The 20,376-nt window shown below is 35.5% G+C and overlaps 1 protein-coding gene across 1 annotated transcript; it reads left to right on the top strand.

The window, feature by feature from the left end:
* Nucleotides 1–341: 341 nt before the first annotated feature.
* Nucleotides 342–3,219, top strand: LOC118063018 ((-)-germacrene D synthase-like). The gene is made up of 7 exons (XM_035076933.2): nucleotides 342–547; nucleotides 788–1,073; nucleotides 1,163–1,535; nucleotides 1,642–1,860; nucleotides 1,979–2,117; nucleotides 2,211–2,459; nucleotides 2,551–3,219. The coding sequence occupies exons 1-7, from the start codon at nucleotides 422–424 to the stop codon at nucleotides 2,842–2,844; spliced, it is 1,686 nt and encodes a 561-aa protein (XP_034932824.1). The 5' UTR covers nucleotides 342–421; the 3' UTR covers nucleotides 2,845–3,219.
* Nucleotides 3,220–20,376: the final 17,157 nt, after the last annotated feature.

Here is a 20,376-nt window from a genome sequence, read left to right as displayed (position 1 = left end):
TCTTGCAATAATGTTTTTCTCATGTCACATGATTTATTCTTGTCAATTCTTCCTTAAAAGAACATGTTTATAGAGTTTCTTTCGTTTTTTTTGTTTTTTCACAAATAAGTGTGTTATCTCTATCTCTGTTTGCATAATGATAAGTCAAATATATTGGGCTATTTAACAAGAAAAAATGTAGTTTATGAGGAAAATTGACTCAATTCCCCAATCCAACACTTGTTACACGAGTTTATTTCAATTCAACATGTGTGTTTCAGTATGTGTCTCGTCCCTTTTGAATAATTGCACTGTGTAAAGCTTATAAGGTGCCTTATCCTATAAATAGTCGAGCAGAAGAGCTCTCGAATCACAGTATACCCTTCAAAACACAAACGATCGAACCTCATAAACCCACTAATTCCCAAACCATACTAGGAAAATGTCTGTTGAAGGTTCTGCAATTTTCTCTACTGCCACTGCAGAGCCCAATGCTAGTCGCCGTTCTGCAAGTTTTTCTCCTAGCATTTGGGGTGACCATTTTCTCTCGTACGCAACCGATTCCATGGTAAGAATAATTATCTTACTCGTGTGCTTGATTGCGTGCGGATATTGTCCTTTCTAACATTTTTAAGTGAGAAGGCCTCAATTATTTTTCCCATGTGGTCGTCATTCATGGCCATTGCACTAACTGATTGTGACAACTGAAATCACCGTCCCATCTAATCAAACACGAATTTCTGTTTTGTAGCTTAAGTTTTTTACATAAAAATCCTTCAAGAAAAGTTATTCCTTTTGCTGATATTAGGAAACGAGTGACAAAGCCGAGCATAAAAAACTGAAGGAAGAAGTGAAAAGGGAGCTGATGGCCAATATCAATAGGCCTTCACAAACACTGGACTTCATTGATGCGATCCAACGCTTAGGCATCTCTTACCATTTTGAGATTGAGATTGATGAAATACTAAGAGAAATGTACAGGTCCCATTGCGACTTCGATAATGGAGATGATGATGATCATCATCATAATGACCTATACGCCATTTCTCTCAAATTTCGACTGCTTAGACAACAAGGCTATAAAATCTCATGTGGTATGGACTTTTCTTCTCTTGCTTGTTTCTCATATGATCTTCACAAAATTAGTCTCTACATTCAAGTAATGTTTTCTGTCCCAATGCAGATGTGTTCGGCAAGTTCAAGAACAGCCAAGGGACCTTCAATGATTCCCTTGCCAATGACACTCGAGGAATTTTAAGCTTCTATGAAGCTACACATCTCCGGGTGCATGGAGATGAGATGTTGGAAGAAGCACTTGCGTTCACTACTTCCCACCTAGAGTTCTTGGCCACCCATTCAAGCTCTCCGCTGAGAGCAAAAATAAATCATGCTTTAAAGCAGCCTATTCGCAAGGGCATACCAAGGCTAGAGGCAAGGCATTATTTCTCTATCTACCAAGAAGATCCTTCATGTAGTGAAGTTTTACTGAACTTCGCTAAATTAGACTTCAACATTTTGCAAAAGCAACACCAGAAGGAACTAAGTGAAATTGCAAAGTAAGCTGAAGCAATTAAGATTATTCCAAGATACAACACTGTGTTTTAGCTTTTGTTATATTGAAATTCAACTGAGAGTTTTCTTTTATTAATGCTGATTAATTAGGTGGTGGAAAGAGTTAGATTTTGCTAAGAAGCTGCCGTTTGCAAGAGACAGGGTTATAGAGTGCTACTTTTGGATATTAGGAGTGTACTTTGAGCCAGAGTATTTGTTGGCTCGAAGGATGCTGACCAAAGTTATTGCCATGACTTCCGTCATCGATGACATCTACGATGTCTATGGTACACCGGAAGAACTCGAGCTCTTTACTGATGCAATTGAGAGGTCGGGTCCCTTCACATTCTAAAATATTACCATCATTATGTATCAAATTTCTAAAACTATCTTTCCGTCCGTAATTTTTTTTTTCTTTATCCAATCTTTCAATCTTAATTATTTACAGGTGGGAAATTACTGCCGTAGATCAGCTGCCAGAGTACATGAAAGTGACCTACAAGGCACTTCTAGATGTCTACACAGAAATTGAGGAAAATATGGTCAGTGAAGAAAGATCATACCGTGTCTACTATGCAAAAGAAGCAGTAAGTGTCACAGGCTGATTGAAAATAAAAGATCGGTTCTCTTGAGGATATGCAGCTAAAATATAGTGGTTGACACGTTTGATGATTTTTCAGATGAAGAATCAAGTTCGAGCATACTACCTTGAATCTAAATGGTTCCACCAAAAACACACACCAACAATGGAGGAATACATGGCTGTTGCACTGGTCACTTCGGCCTATGCAATGCTAGCAGCTACATCCTTTGTTGGAATGGGACATGTTGTAACCAAGGACTCCTTCGATTGGTTATTTAGGGGACCTAAGATTCTTAAAGCCTCAGAAACAATTTGCAGACTCATGGATGACATCGTGTCCCACAAGGTAGTGATTGTATCTATACTCCTAGAGTAATTAATTTCAACACATTTTCTGTCATTTTATTGCTAATTTTTCTCCGTGCGTACCTCTGTAGTTCGAACAAAAGAGAGGGCATGTTGCCTCGAGCATTGAATGTTACATGAAACAGCATGGCACCACAGAACAAGAAACTGTCCATGAATTTCGAAAACAAGTTACAGATGCTTGGAAGGATGTCAATGAAGAGTTTCTCCACCCAACCGCAGTCCCCATGCCTCTTCTGACAAGGATGCTCAACCTTGCTCGGGTGATTGATGTTGTGTACAAAGATGAAGATGGCTATACAAATGCTGGAACTGCGCTCAAAGATCTTGTTTCTGCTCTACTCATTGATCCTGTGACGATGTGATCAGCTAGTAATTAAGACTCAAACCTTTCATGTTGCTGAACTAATAGGATTAAAATCCTCTACCACCAATAAATACTGTGAGGCTGATTCAAGCGGTCCAGTAAAATTTTTCTCTGTTTTATCGTGTGATGCTAATTCATGGGGTCCAATAATGCTCTGTGCGATTCATTGACGAAGAGTACTCTCTAGTTTTTGGAATCCCATGAATGTAGAAAGCATTTAATAAGTCTACTGAAAAATCGAAGTCTGCAGAAAATGATGAGATGTGGTCCATCATATATGAAGCTAGAAGGCTACAGCCTCTAAGATTATGTTGTACTCTCTTTTTCTGAGCCTTGTATTTTTTTGAAATTTTTTACTTTGTCCTTGAACTTTTATTTTGTGTGATTTGGTATTTTGGAGCTCAAATTAGCCTCAATTACATATTTTTCAAGGGAGAATGATTGAATTGAAAGTTAAGGAACTACAGTGAAAATCTCTGGTAAAATAGAGGATGGGTTAAAAATTTTGTTGAAACATTCATTTTAATTCCCCATATTTTTTAGGTATAAGACAACCAGTCCCTTGAATTTCAAGATAATAGATTTTGATACCTAACTTCATTTTTCTTTTTCTTGTTTTCAGTCCTTTTCTATTGGGAGGAGAGAGAGGGAGTCGCCAGATTCCATCCATCAAAATGGATGATTTTTGTGTCAAAAGGTTCCATGTGACGATGAGGGTTACATTTAGATTTTTTTTTTTTTACTTTGAAAACACTTAAAATAACATATCTAAACTCGGAAAGAATTTTGTTTCGGGTGTATTTCAGGTTTTTAAGTGTTTTTTTTGGCTTTTTGGTGGCTATGGATTGGTTTAACAAGGTCTTTAGAGCATTTTCTAGGTGTTTTTGGTCAAAAATAGATTGAAATAGGATTTTTGAGTCAAAAAACAATTGACCATGTTTTTTTGGCCATCATAATAACCGGATTCTGGGTTGAAGTAGACGATGCGTCATTTTTTTTTGAAGTATTTAGGGTGGACTACAACTCTTAAAAAAAGGCTTACAGTTGGGCCTAGCGTTGCAGACCCGAGCACGAGCCGTTGCTTCATTTGGTCAAGTGCTGGGCCAGGTTTATCAGGTCCACATGTGCCTGACCTGGTTCTTTATATATATATATTTTTTTATTTTTTTAAAAAATAATGCATTATTTTTATATATTTTTTCCAAATAATATTTTTTTATTTAGATTGTGATTATTTTTAAATGATATTGAGTGTGTTTAGTTTTTAGAGAGGTAAGTATGATTCATTTGTGGTTTTTTCTTAATTTTATATAGATTAATTTTTTTATAAGATTTTTTATATGTGCAATCTTGATTTTTTTTTTTTAATTATTGTTCAATAAATTTTGTGTTATTTGCACCCTTGCATTGCTTTTATATATATATATATATATATATATATATATATATATAAGTTCAATAAATTTTATGTGTGTGTCGGTTTTTAGTTATAAATTTTATGTGTTTTTATATTATAAATTTATTTTAATAGAGAAATTTATTAAACATGACAATGTAAATTACTCGTATTGTGATATGAGATATCTTGATCTTCATTTTTTTGCTTGGTTTTTTGTTGATGAATTTTTTTTCACTACTTTACATAATGATTATTGGGTTGTTTAATTAGATGTGTGCATAAGGTTTTCAATTTACATCTAGGAGTTTTTTTGTTATATATGTGTGTGTGTGCGTGCACACACAAAATTTGGCGGAGAAAACTATTTGTTCAATGCTTGCCTAATAAAGTTTAAAGGCTTTAAGTGCTCTTAGATTGCTTTTTCTTAGAAGAGAAATTTACCTTCTAAGACGAGTGCAGAATCTGGTGGAGGAAACTATTTGGTCAATGCTTGCCTAAAAAAGCTTAAAAGTTTTAAGTGCTCTTAGGTTGCTTTCTCTTAGAAGAAAAATTTATATTCTAAAACGAGTGTGTCAGGTATGTACAATACTCATTTTATATACTAGGTCCAGACACATAGATGGATACATAAAATATTTTTACAGACACTTAACTAAGTTATTTTGGTCCTTGCAATATCAACAAGTTGACAAATATCTGTTACTCTTTACTTGCTAATAGTTGTTGGACTTCACTTTTCACTTAAAAATTGGGCTTTCATTTGTTTTTGGTTTATCATACTACTAATAAAATGATACTCAAATAATATCTATATTAGATTGATGTATCTTTATAATTTACCATTTGATTCTTATATGAAATTCTAGATAATTTAAGAAAATAGTTTTTGCATATTATTTATATGTTGCATGAAAAATAAATTATATATATTTTAATACTACGGGCTCTTAGTTACATGTTTAAAAATCACTTTTTCTCTTTTAATTATCTTATAATTAAAAACAACTTGTGTTTTTATAAATAACCAGCGGCAATGCGAGCAACTTGTATCCTATTCAACAAGGTCACTTGCTGCCTTCGAATACGAAACATGATTCGAAAATAATGTTGTACTCGGTGTCTAAGTCTTATGTGAACTTTTCTTTTTGGGGAATCCTCGACCATATCTCTAGATTCTAGCCTGCACCCCCTAGTTCATACCTTCATTATGGTACATCCATGAGTATTTTTATAGAAGTTTTATTTATTTCTTAATTTTATTTTTCAATTCTAATTTAATATATGTTATTTTTTTAATTTAATTCTTATTTAATTCTTTTTTTTTTTAGGCCTTTTATTGAAATGATTTTTTTTTCAATTTCAATCTTCAATCATAAAATTATTTAAATCTTTTTTCAATTTTGATCCTCATTCTTTTAATTTTTTTGGGTCATTTTTGTTAAATTAATTTTCTTTTCAATTTTACTCTTCAATCAAAGGTCAAATTTATTTGTATTTTAATTTTGACCCTCAATCTTTTAATTTCTATTTTTTTGTTGTAAACCCTTTTGTATAATCAAAATTATTTTTTCAATTTCATCCTTCAACGTTTAATTGATTATGAATTGGGTTTCATTATAACAGTCCGACTGTACGACTCGATCAATGTTAAAAAAATTCCAACATATCCTCTTTACTTGAGGGTAAATTTTTTTTTTCAAAAATTCGGCAGAGTTTCGTTTACATTTAGGACATCCCAAGTTATCGACTACTATCAGTTTACTCAATCAACCCACCATCACAAGGTCCTATAATTCCAGACATTATATCAAACCTCATAATCCCACACAATATATATATCTTACGAGTAAGATCAATATGAACATAGTCCAAACATCATATCATAACATTTAAAAGAAAAGGAATACTAACATGCAAAGAAAATATTTACAAGATAATAAGTGTCCCTAAAAGATTCAAAATGGTTAATTACAAGATAACTAAAATACTAAATGCTAAGCTGAACTTTTATAAATACATCAAGGTTTACACAAAAGTATACTACATAACACGTTGATTCCCTTTTGTTTAAGTTAAATATTTACATAAGCTTCATAAAGTAGAGTCCTAAACTAATGATCTTCTTGGATGTTTGATGGACCTGTTACATAAATAAACATACCATTATGTTGATAAAGAATATATGTATGCTCATGTAATGAATACGAATGGAGTATTAACTTTCTATCGAATCCATGAGAATTCTAACAAAGAACTTATATTTTGCTTGTAAATCTTTTAAACCCAATTAACACTCATTTATATATTCTTAGTTGAATAATCTTATTTACTTGCATACACTGGGTGACCTTGCAAAGTCTAATCTCGTAATTTGTTTCCCGACAATCCTATCACGAATGCCATTAGTTGAAGCTAATCTTGTAATTCACATCTTGGCAATCCTATCATGGATGCCATTAGCCGAAGCTAATCTTGTTTTTACACTAGATTTTATTTACATTGAACACGACATTTACTGTAATTGCATACACCAAATTTTTTTTAAAGTATATAAGTTCAAATAGAAGGAAAATCACGCACCTACTTCGTCTGTCTCGCGACCTCCCCTAATAGAAGATCCAATCTTGGTTACTCCTCCTGAATCACAAGGAAGTTTTTTGGTTATGATTCCTTCAAGCCGATATTATAGAGAATTCATATTCATCCATTACTCATATGTTACTTTTTATGCATGTTCATTTCCTCATAATAACATACATACATATCTCATGTATATTTTCAGAGTTAGTATCTCAATGTGTAAGCGTTCGTATGACTCAATTCTTTTATATTCTTATTTACAATATTCATGTGAAAGTCTATTGTTATTGTCCAATTTCCAACTGTTACTATCTAATTTCCACTTGTTATCATTATATCTTCTTGATGCGAAAACAACCAAGAAGAAATACATCTCATGATCACAAGGGATTGGGCTTAGTGCATCTAACCTATTACTTTCAATTTTGGTCGACTATGTCATAACCCAATTTTTGACCATTTTTATTTTAATTATTATTATTATTTTATTTACTAAAAAGGATAAAAAATGATGATAAAAAATAAATAATAATGATGAAAAAAACAAGTAGAATAAAATAAATGAAGAATGAATTAAAATTTGTGTTAAGGGCAACATGATTGGAAGTTTTGGGGTTTAATTAAAATTTGAAATTAATCTAATTAATCCAATTAAGGGCTTAATTAGAGAATTGATAAGTTTTGAGACTTAATTAAGCTTGAAATTTAATTTAATTAATCCAATCAAGGGTTTAATTGGAGAGTTGATAAGTTTTTGGACTTAATTAAGCTTGAAATTAATTTAATTAATCCAATCAGGGACTTAATTAAAAAAATAGCAAAGTTTGGGGTTTAATTGGGTCTAAATTGCAAAAATTAAAATCCAAGGACCAGCTTGAAAATGGCGCAGAAATGCAAGGATCCAATTACATTTTAACCAGGGATTTAATTGTAAAATTATAAGAGTTACATGGACCAAACTCATAGCCCTTGGAACCAGGAAACGGCGTCGTTTGGCAACAACTGTTCACCGTCTCTAATACTCTGCAACGGCTCTGCCATTAAAGGCAGAGACGTTTCGTCCGTTGGCAGCCAACGCGGACGTTTTCTTCATTGAAGGCGTCGGTTACGGGGCATTTAGGGGAGGGGCCAGCCGTTACCACCACTGAGGCTGCCGCTGGCTCTATAAAGCTGAGCAAAGGCGACCTCATGGAAAGAGAGGAGAGAACCAAGGAACTGGGGAGAAAAAAAAAGCCATGCACGGCAGGGGGTGAAGACAGACGAAAAAAAGAGGAGAAGGAAGGAGGCATAAGACGCAGGGGATTTTGAATGAGAAAACCAGAGAGCACGAACGAGCAGGGGAACGACGAGTGTAAGACGAAAACAGAGAGGGGGAACAGGCCAAGAAACAGAGGTGGAGGGGAAGTTTTTGTCAGCCACCAAATCTTCATATATCATCATCTTCGTCTGTCTCCCAGCAAGCACAGAGGAATAGAAAATCAAGAGGGAGACAGGGAATCAAGGAGAACTGAAAAACGAACCACACCAGCAGCAAAATCAAAAGAAAGCTAGAGAACAAGAAAGAAAAGGCTAGACGAAGGGAAAGCAAGAAGAGGCTAGTCAATCAGCAACCGCACTCCTTCTCCTTTAGCTACCGGGTAAGTTCTTCCTTCTCCCTGCTTTGCAAATATAGAATTTTGTAACTGTGCAGGTAATATAATTACCTTCTTACTGTTGCAAGCATGCGTGAGTAAGTCACGCATGCCTGCAACAGAGCCCAGCCGGTCACTGGCTTGGTGGGCTGGGCTTGACCCAGCCTAGCCCAAAATAAAAAAATAAAAAAGGTAAAAACAAATAAAAAAAAAATGAAAAATGTGTATGCACGAATAAAAATAATGTAAATTTATTGGTTTATTCACTGACGCTAGAGCCAGAAATAAAAATACCGGTTTAAATTTATATTATTTTTATTCGTTGTATTTTATTTTATTTAGTTAGAAAAATAAAAAAGATTGTGCATGCATAAAAATGAATTTATTTTATTTGTTTATTCACTGATGCCAGAGTCAGGAATATAAAAATATGAATTTAATTTTTTTTTTTATAGCTACATGATATTTACCAATGCCAGAATTGGAAGTACCCGTAGTTAAATATTCACTGGCGCCAGAGTCACGAATATTATAAGCAAATCATCATAGCGTAAACTAATAAATATTTAGCAATTTAAGACGAAACAAGCAATGCAGTCTGCCTTAGGCAGGACGTTTAAGGCGTGATAATATCTTCCTTTTTACGTAACCAGTCCCGAACCATAGAATCTTTGTTGACCAGTTAGGGTTCCTAGTTACCATAATACTAGGTGATGACTCCTTAAACAATAATATCCCCCATCAAAGAACAGGATGCCAGAAATCCGTTGTTTCCAAGATAATAATATTTTTAGGGCCGCCGCGATGTCGGGTGCGACATAATGACGACTCCACTGGGGACTAATGGACTAAGCTTTGCCTTTTGTTTGTTAATTGCTATTTTTTTTTGTGTTTATTTGTTTATTTTTCCTGTATTTATTGCTTTAGCATGCATCTTTGTTTATATTGTTATGCATCACGTTAAAAGCATGCACTTTACAACCTAGGATAAGTGGAGGAGTAACGGTACCCCAATGGCTTTAGCCTGGGTAAGACTCGTGAAACCATCAAACTCTCGCTTGATTGTTTACTTGGAAATGGTTGATATGCCAAACTGATATTACTCAGGGCCTCTATCTTCACACTACTTGTAAGCCTCATATCGACCTTTCATGGACGTTCACTGAGCATGCGAGAGACCCTTTGAAACTAGATAATGACCAACCCTTTGATGCACTTAATAATAATGATCTTCATATTAGGTTGTCACCCCGTGTAGGGAAAGTCCGCATTTCATACGCATTTTTTTAATTGCTTCATCATTTTTGCATAAATTGCATGATTTACATTTAACAGGTTGGAATATAGGTTCCCCATTGAAACCCATCTATAACACTCATTCGGGAAAAAGACAAATGGAAACGAAGAAAGAGCCCAGTTGGAAGCCCAACATCAAAAAGAGGTGGACAATCTTAAGGAAGAAGTCGCAAGGTTTACTAGTCTACTTGAGCAGGCCTTGAGAGATAAATCCGGAAAAGCAACAAATGGGCTGTCATCTAATTTTCAACAAGCCATGTGTTTTCAACCAGCATACCCCATGAGAATGTCGTTTACCATTGATTCTACAGAGAAGGAATCTCAAAAGGGCAAGAGGGTAAAAGAAGATGGTATGAACAAATTAGTTGCCCTAGAGCAAAGGTTGAGAGCATTGGAGGGAATTCGCCTATGTGATCCTATAAAGGCTGCTGAGATATGTTTGGTGCCCAACATTGTCATTCTCAAAAAGTTTAGAGTGCCAAAATTTGTCAAATATACGGGAACTCAATGCCCTATAGCTCATCTTAAAGTATACTGCAACCAAATGGCCGAGGTAAAAATATGAATTTAAATTTATTTTTATTTGTTTATTCATTGATGCCAGAGTCAGGAATATAAAAATATGAATTAATTTTTTTTTATAGCTACGTGATATTTACCAATGCCAGAATTGGAAGTACCCGTAGTTAAATATTCACTGGCGCCAGAGTCACGAATATTATAAGCAAATCATCATAGCGTAAACTAATAAATATTTAGCAATTTAAGACGAAACAAGCAATGCATCTTGCCTTAGGCAGGACGTTTAAGGCGTGATAATATCTTCTTTTTTACGTAACCAGTCCCGAACCATAGAATCTTTGTTGACCAGTTAGGGTTCCTAGTTACCATAAACTAGGTGGCGACTCCTTAAACAATAATATCCCCCATCAAAGAACAGGATGCCAGAAATCCGTTCTTTCCAAGATAATAATATTTTTAGAGCCGCCGCGATGTCGGGTGCGACAGACTAAATCCCTTTCTCGATGGACCTGTCATGTCAGCCATTTTCTGATAGTTTACAAGCCACATGATCGTGTAATTTACTGTTAACAATAATTGATTTGAACATTGCTAGTCTCTGACCTAGAAGCTATCTTCATGTTTGAGCCGAGTGCGTATTGAAAACCTGTCAGATACATTGGTGAGAAGCTCAAGTTCTTCATCTGGGCCAACATGTTGAGTCTTTATTTTTCCTCATGCATGGCTCTATTTTTTACTATTTCCCTTCTGGTGGATCATTATAGAAACTAGATTCATGCACCGGAATGTTATTGTGTGATTGATTGGTACATTGGATCACTATAATGAACCCTTATAATATGATTAGTTTGGACGAGACCAATAAATTAGATTCATTTAATAATCTCTCATCGTATAGGATTTGTGAATTTCTTTTGTTTTTTGTGATGCCTTTCAGTTCCTTCTGATACAATCCCGTTAAAATATTGAAATCTGATAGATCCATGACAAAACTAAGCAGTAATATTAATTATGGGTCGAGTTCAAGTTCTGGATAGGCTCTACTTAGTCATATTGGATACCTAAGTCCCCAGCTCTAGCCGGCCCACTAGCATTAGATAATCCGGTCTTCGTCTGGTCTGGTTAACCCGATTCTTTTTCTCTAGCATTCTCATTATTTTTATGGAACGCCATGTATATATTTTTTATAAATATCCTATAAATATATAGAATATTAATAAGATATTTATATAAAATATATTAAAATTTAGATATTTTTTAAGATATTTAAACAAAATATAAATGAGAGCTTATTACTCCAGACTTCATGTCCCTGGACAACACTAAACTCAATATAAATCTAACACAATACAAAGCTTTTTTAAGAAAACACTTGAAATGTAAAAGAAAAACACAAAAGTACTACACACTCAAACACTTGCGATTAATGTGATCACTTTGATGATATATAGACTGAGATGGCAGATAGCCAGATAGGTATTTACCCTTTGTGTTATGCTATCAAGATTCAAGAATCAGTGTAAATTAACCATCTAGATAATGTTAAGAGTTTGGGACTAAGAGATTTGCTCCTTTCATGGTCTCAGGTTTGAGCCCTGTGGTTGCTTATATGATGGTCACTGGAGGTTTACATGGTCGTTAACTTCAGGACCCGTGTGATTAGTCGAAGTGCGCGCAAGCTGACCCAAACATCCATGTTAAACTAAAATAAAAAAAAAGGGTAAATTGGATGGAAGTTGGACTAAAGGAAATTTTAAAATCCTTCACTGAACAAAGGGGGCCAGGAAAAGAGTAGGAGGGCCACAATAAAAAATATCAAGAAAAAAAGGACTAAAGAAAGAATATTGCAGATGACATATTATTATGAGCATGATCATCAAAACAATAGCTTAAAAAACTTCGAAAACGAAGAGCAGTACTACATAGATCCTTCCTACGATCATTACTGTCATCTGCAATTTCAGTTTCGTAAGATCTCTTTTATTAACAGTTTCAAATTATTATTATTATTATTATTATTATTATTATTATTATTAACAAAAACTAAAAGAAAAAGAGTTGAATTCATTGTTTTCTGCTTCACAAATCACTGTTTACTGAACAATATTTTATTTATTTTATTTTTTAATATTAAGTTTGATGAAATTGAATTTCATAATTTATTTTATTTTATTTTTTATGGGGTAAGTGTAGGGGGTTAACCTGGATTAACTTTGGGTTGTTTTAGGTATTTTTTTAATTAATGTTTTTCTTCAATATTATTTTTCAACATTGAATTGAATGGAGATTGAATTTCATAATTTATTTTAATTTACTTTTATAAGATTATCCCGATTTCATGACTTGTGTTGCGAGTTTGGCCGGGTAAATAAAGTTGATTTTGGTTGTTTTTTATGTTTATTTTTTTTAATTGAATTTCTTTTAATTTCATCTTTCAATATTATGTTAATTAAGAATTGAGTTTCATAATTTGTTTTAATTTTTTTTTTTGTGGAGTTATCAAGGTCTTGTGACCCGAGTCTTTATTATAGAGTAGGATTCTAATATAGGATGTTGTAATCATTACAGTTACTCATGTATCTATTAGAATAGGATTCTAATATAGGATGTAATCATTACAATTACTGCAGTGTTCTGCTGCCTCTATATAAATAGGAAGGTTGGCTAAGGCACAACCTAACACATTCCATTATTCTCAACTTGGTATCAGAGCCACAAAACCCTAAAATAAATTAAACCTACTTTTCTCACAGCCTCCCAACCTCCCTTTTTCAATGGAACAGCCGCCACATACATCTTCAAATTCTGCAGCACCAGCAGTCTAGCTTTCTTCTTCTCCGACAGTGCAACCCTCTTCTCTTGCAGCGCCTCCTCTGCTTTCCTCTACTGTGTCACCGCCTGGATTCTCCTCTGCCATGGCTGGTGAACGCCTCCTCTTGCAACCCACGTTTGTTGCCTCTACTGCCGCAAGCATTATCTCCCTTTCTCACACTCATCAAGTCATCTCCCTCAAATTAACAAACACCAATTATTTATATTGGCGTATGCAAATGCTGCCTTATCTCCTAGGCCAAGGAGTTTTTGGTTTTGTTGATGGCTCCAACACATGTCCATAAACACATGTTCTTGCCCATGATGGTATCTTTCTTCAGGTAAATCCACTTTTCAAACCTGGAAACAACAAGACCAACTCATTCTAAGTGCTCTTTTTTCCTCCCTATCTATGGAAGTTTTGCATCTTGTTGTTGGCTGTCAAAGTTCTTGTTCAGCTTGGGGCACTCTTGAGCGAGCTCTCGCTTCCACCTCCAACTCTCATATTATGCAACTTCACGGCTCTCTTCAGGATCTTCGACAAGGTGATGAATCAGTAACTCAATTTATGCAAAAAACGAAGGCCTTATTTGATGAATTGGCCGCTGCTGGTCGACCAGTTTCACTTGAAGATTTCAATTTATATGTGTTTCGTGGTCTTCGGGGAGAGTTTAAAGACTTAGTTACCAATCTTATTACCAAGGCTAAACCTTTATCATATGTAGATCTTCACAGCCATCTCCAATTTCTTCACAAATCTTCTGCTGCCATATATGCTCCTTTGCTGCCCACAACTAGCATTCCATCTTCTGCTCTTGTTGCACAACGCCAGACTTTTGGCAATTCTGGCCGTAGTAGGGGCCGCTTCAACAGTGGCTGGCGTCCCAACCAGTCCAACAGTAGAGGCAACTAATTTGCTGGCTCCAGACATGATCACCGCAGCTTCCAAAACTCCTCCTTCGGTGACAATAGGCAGGGCTCTTGGCAGCGTAATAGGGGGCAGATCCACGCTGCCAACTGTGTTAGAATTTCGGCCATACAACTCCCCATTGCCCTCAATTCCAGCAGCGAGGTTATGGCCAACAACCTACTGCCAACCTGGTGCAGCACAATCTCTCCTCAACCGGTTCTATTGATTGGTTTCCAGATACCGGTGCCAATCAACACGTCATACCTAATCTTGCCACCTTGACCGCTTCAGAACCGTATCTTGGTAATGATAGTTTGCGTGTTGGTGATGGTAAGGGCCTTCCTATATCTCATCTTGGTCATAGAAAAATATATACACCACTTCGTTCTTTCACCTTATCTAATGTTCTTCATGTTCCTGCAATCACAAAACCTCTGCTCTCTGTTCAGAAATTTTGTCTTGATAATAATGTTTATTTTGAATTCCACCCTCTTGTGTTTTATGTCAAGGATTTCAACACCCATGAAGTCCTTCTCTCAGGTCAGAGTAAAGATGGTCTCTATGCCCTGACCAAGTCTTCCGTCACGTCAGTTCCTCAAGCCTATTGGTCTCCCTACACTTCTACCTCTGCCGATTTATGGCATCGTCGACTAGGTCATTCTACTTCACGTATCTTTCTATTGTTAATCTTGAAAAATAAGATTATTTGTAACAACAAACGTCTTAATTTTCAATGTCAAAGTTGTCCTTTAGAAAAATCATCGCGTTTGTCTTTAGGACCTACTGGTCACAAAACTTCTACTCCACTTGAATTAATTTTTAGTGATGTATAAGGCCCTGCTCCTCTTTTTTCTTTAGATGGCTATCATTATTTTGTTATTTTCATTGATGCTTATACTAAATATGTATGGTATTATCCTCTCATTTCTAAGTCTGATGTTTACTATGTTTTTCATCAATTTTAGACTTTTGTCGAACGTCAATTTTCCTTAAAAATAAAATCTGTTCAAACTGATTGGGGCGGTGAATACCGAAAACTATCCACATTTTTTCAGACCATTGGTATTCATCATCGGCTGATTTGTCCCCACACTCATGAACAAAATGGAACAGTAGAGCATCGTCATAGGCATATTGTGGAAACAGGTCTTACTCTTTTAGGGCAATATAAAGCACCTTTTCAATTCTAGAATTATGCTTTTGAAACCTTTGTTTATCTTATAAATCGCATGCCCACTCCTATTCTTGCCCATCGCTCTCCGTTTGATTGTTTATTTCAACGGTCTCCTGATTATCATTTTTTGCGTACCTTTGGGTGTCTCTGTTTTCCTTTTCTACGTCCATATAATAATCATAAATTGGATTTTTGTTCCTCTCCATGTGTGTTTTTTGGATATGGTTCCTCGCATCTTGGTTATCGATGTCTTGACATTGCATCTCACCGTATTTATATTTGCCGTCAAGTTCACTTCCATGAACATGTGTTTCCATTTGATAATTCTGAACAGATTGCAGAGGTCTCCACCACAACCCCCACCCCACCCGCTACTGTCACCCTCCCAAATTTGCTAAACCACCCACTGCTACCCGCTTTCATTAGCCACCCAAATAGCCCACAACACTCCACTTTGCCACTCCAAACAGCCACCCGACCACAGCCTCCACCCATCCCTTGGCCATCATCCCATGCTTGTTTATCTAACCCTTATGATGCAGGTTCAGATCGTCAATTGGTCTCCTCTCCTCATGGTCTTGGGGCACTTTCTAGTCCCTCCTCTGCTTCGCCCTTCCTGGCCAGCACTCCTGCAGCTTCAGTCTCTACCTCCAGCCCCTCCTCTGCTGATAGTCCTGTGCTTGAGGCTGCTTCTTTATCATCCTCTCCTGCTGGTCTGCAACTTATGGTTGCTTTGTCTTCTTATCAGCTGCCACAGGTCTCCTCGCTACAACTGTCTTCCCCTGTGTCTCCACCAGCACACAGCAGACATATTATGACTCTTAGACCGCGGCAGCCGAAGACAGCTAATCTGGTTGCTTCTGCTGCCGCTACTTCTACCTCCATACGGGTACTGTATTCTCCCTCTTCTGAGCCTTTTTCATTCTCTGATGCTATGTGTGATGAGATCGCAGCTTTACGCGAAAATCACACTTGGTCTTTGGTTCCATTTCATCCTTCGATGAACGTTGTTGGTAGTAGATGGGTATATCGGATCAAATGTCATGTTGAGCGCTATAAAGCGCGCCTTGTTGCTAGAGGTTTTACCCAGCAGGAAGGTATTGATTATTCTGAAACCTTCAGTCCAGTTATTAAGCAAGCCACTGTCCGATTGGTTTTCTCTATTGCGGTTTCGTGAAATTGGAAGATTCATCAGCTTGATATTCATAATGCCTTCCTCAATGGTGTTCTTACTGAAGAGGTCTACATGAAACAACCTCCAGGTTTCATTGACTCTTCTCTTCCATCTCATGTGTGCAGATTGCACAAATCATTGTATGGTTTGAAACAGGCACCGAGAGCATGGTACACTCGTCTAAGTGATTTTTTGTTCTCCATCGGTTTTCGAGCTTCCAAGGTTGACACCTCCCTTTTTATCTTATCTGATGGTACTAATATCTTTTATCTCCTGGTGTATGTTGATGATATTCTGCTCATGGGTAGCAACTCTGCTATGCGCCATCACCTTATACAGTTACTCAGCTCTAAGTTCAAGCTTCGTGACTTAGGTGTTGTTCACTACTTTCTAGGTATTGAAGTTCAGTCTACCAGTATGGGTTTAATGCTGCGTCAACATAAATATATTCTTGACATCCTCACCCGAGCTGGTATGACTTCCTGCAAACCAGTTGATACTCCAGTCTCCCCTTCGAAAGTCATTTTATTACTGGATCATTCATTCTCTGATCCTACACGATTTTGTCAAATCGTGGGTGCTCTTCAATATCTTACCTTCACCCGTTCAGATATATGCTTTGTTGTTAACAAAGTCTGTCAGTTTAGTTCAATTTGTTTTTTCCAAAAATACACTAATAATATCTAAATATTTTGTTTTATATTAAAAAAAATTGATACAAGATTAAGTGCTGGTAGGAATAAAATTGTTGTATGCACAATGTTGTTAATAGGAAAAAGAATCATAAAATTTTAATGAATATTTTAATAAAAATTATAATATTTTTTTAATTAACATGGGTGTTCGAGTCAACTTATACACATCCTAATTTATTTTATAAACTGTAAAATTAACAATAATATAAATTTTTAATAATTATCATATTAGCATATCCATGAGTGCAACTGTATGTTCTATGTATTGCTAAGAATTAACCATTGATATACGTACAGTTGCAGTCGAATGTCCCATAGAATAAAGAGAAAAACCCTAGTGGGCCATTGTTTTTTATTCGCCCTCCATCCCATTTTTTTCTAACCTTGCTTCAAATGATCTTGGTTTATATCTTCCCATTTAATTTTCTATTACTATAAGAGCTTAATATATATATATATATATATATATATATATATATATATATATATTGACTTGTCGAATAATTTAAATGATTTTACCTTATAAATACACGTAAACTTCATTTTTAAAAACCAAGGACCAATATATAAGTTTTTCTTTTATAATTAAGCAGTCACTCAATTAATTAAACTTGTTTTACATTAAAAATAAAATCATACCTTTTAAAAGTGCATGGAATAAAATGTAATGTTATTTAAAACCTAAAGGTGCTCCTGCCCTCCCCTGTTCTTTTAAGGATTAGACAGATGTTTGGATTGTTTTTTTTCTTCGTCTATTGAAAGAAATTAAAAGGCATGGAGAACTACTGTGGCCATTTTAATATCTTTTTTTATTATAATTTACTGTGAATGTGAATTGAAGTAGTATTTTGTTATTTAATTTTGAATTAAAAAACTTATTTTTCTGAATTGTTTTATGGTATCAGAGTCATAACATAACCTCTGTTTTTTTTTTTTCGATCCCATATTATGGCTTCTTCTTCTTCCAACTCCGTCCCTCTCATCAACATCCATAGCCTCATCACAGTGAAACTTACCAAGGATAATTATCTGCTGTGGAAAACTCAAATCGTACCCTACCTACATGGTCATCGTCTTTTTGGTTTTGTTGATGGAACCATCTCCACTCCTAGCCCCACCATTCTTAATCCTGAAGCAGCAACCTCCCAAACCGTTCCTACTGAAATATCAAATCCTCACTATTTTACCTGGTATGATCAAGATCAGGTTGTGGTAAGTGCACTGGTTTCCTCTTTGTCTGAGAATATTCTGGCATAAATGGTTGGCCTTTCAACATCTAGAGAAGTCTGGGTTGCTCTTGAGAGAATTTTTGCCTCTCACTCCTTCGCTCGTGCCATACAAACTAGACAATTCCTGGGCTCCACCAAGAAAGGTAATCTGTCAATCTCTGATTATTTACAGAAAACTTGGCAGCCATCGAACAACCCCTTCAAAACCATGAATTTATAGCTTATCTTCTTGGTGGTCTTAATACTTCTTATGATGCTATTGTCACCTCAATTTCCACTCAAATTGACAAAATGACCTCAAAAGATATGTTTAATCATCTTCTTGCATTTGAACTACGTCTGGAATAGCAACAAAACTCATTTGATAACTTTGTTAACTCGGTGAACATGGACATAAGAAATGACCACAGATCACATGTTGGAAGATATACACAACACCAACGTCTCCCTCAGCACCAGTCCTTTGGCTCCAACAATAGAGGAAGGGGACGTGGCTATAAAGGAAGAGGTCCACCTCCAAACTACTCCTCTAATCTGAGACCACAGTGCCAGGTCTGTGGCAAACTTGGTCACACTGCCATCCAATGTCATTATAGATTTGATCATTGACACGACCAAAAGATTGATGTCTTCTCCCAAGTGCAGGAGTGTCGAAGTAATATATAACCCGGCAAGACCGGGGCCGAACCACAGAGAGGTTAATTGTATAAATTATAAATAACAACACAACAATAACAACAATAACAATAATAATAACAATAATAGTACTAGTAATAGTAATAATAATAATAATACTCAGTACGTGGCGTTGTTATACCTGAGAATGATCTAAAAGATCGGGTCACAGGTTTCCAGCCTATATACTGAGTTTATGAACAGATAATAATAATAATACTAATAATAATAACAATAACAACAACAACAATAATAAAGAAGAGAAGGAAGAAATTAATGAGAACTTTGAGTTGAAAGATTAATGTAAGGATTAAACAACGATAAAAATAAATGTCAAGGTTAGAGGATCCACTAATGGTTCTTCAAATAAGTATAGTATAAACTCTTATTACTCAATTGGAAACCACACATAAAAGAGGTTCCAATCAGATTATAAATTGTTAACATGATTACATTAGTTATCTTATTTGAATAAAGCTAATACTTGTAAATGTTGGCAGGCATTCATGATTATAACTTATGTTAACAACAAATCAAGTTCCTTTCATAGCTCAGGTGTCGGTTATACCATACAGTATGGGCTATGAAAGTACCAAGTATTTATTGTACCAAGTGTTATTCAACATAAATCTAGATTAACCATTTAACAAGCAAAGTATTAAAAGTGAACAAGATAAAAAATATAAAACATGTTAGTATCCAACGTTAAGGTCCATGTTAAGTTTATATTATACTTATTCTTACACCATTAGTGTACCCTTTTCACCTTGACATAATTAACTTAGCTAAACATAATGAAAGAAAGAAACATAGATGAACAAGATAAGAACATAAATGAGAAAGAAGTTAACTAAGTAAAGGAAAGGAAATGAAGTGCATAAACTTGATATTAATGAAAGCAAAACATAAGCAATACAAAGAGAGAAAGCAAGAGCATGATCTTGATCTGGAAACCAAGATGCCTCAATACATGGTAAGTGCCTCCTTTTATAGGCCAAAATTTGGAACTATTGATTTGTTGACTAATTGATGAGTGGGTGGCCACATCTTGACTTGATAGCAATCCTTATCTTCTTGTCTGAACAAGACGTCATTGCTAACATCATAATTTGCTCAGAATCCTCAAGAATGTTCTAGGAAATTGTCTCAGCTTTCCAACAAAAAAAAGATGAGGTCATTTGGACTTCTAGAACTCAAGATATGGGTTGAACACTAAATAGTGTCTGGGCTGCAGGACAGCTTCGGCTTCTTCGTTGTTCCTATAATTTGGACTTGAAAACGGCCTTCTTAGATCTTGGTGTCCAAATGAAAGTTGTAGGCCTATGTTTTACCTTTCCATCCATATAAAATGGACCTAAATCCGAGATCTAGAGCTCCAGATATGATCCAATTACCGAGCAATGTTCCGGTTTGGACTGCACCATCATCTCTTTT

This window comes from Populus alba, chromosome 1 (assembly GCF_005239225.2).
Source record: "Populus alba chromosome 1, ASM523922v2, whole genome shotgun sequence".
Taxonomy (NCBI): Eukaryota; Viridiplantae; Streptophyta; class Magnoliopsida; order Malpighiales; family Salicaceae; genus Populus; species Populus alba.
The sequence above is the reverse complement of the archived record's forward strand: the minus strand, read 5'-3'. Positions and strand labels throughout refer to the sequence as shown.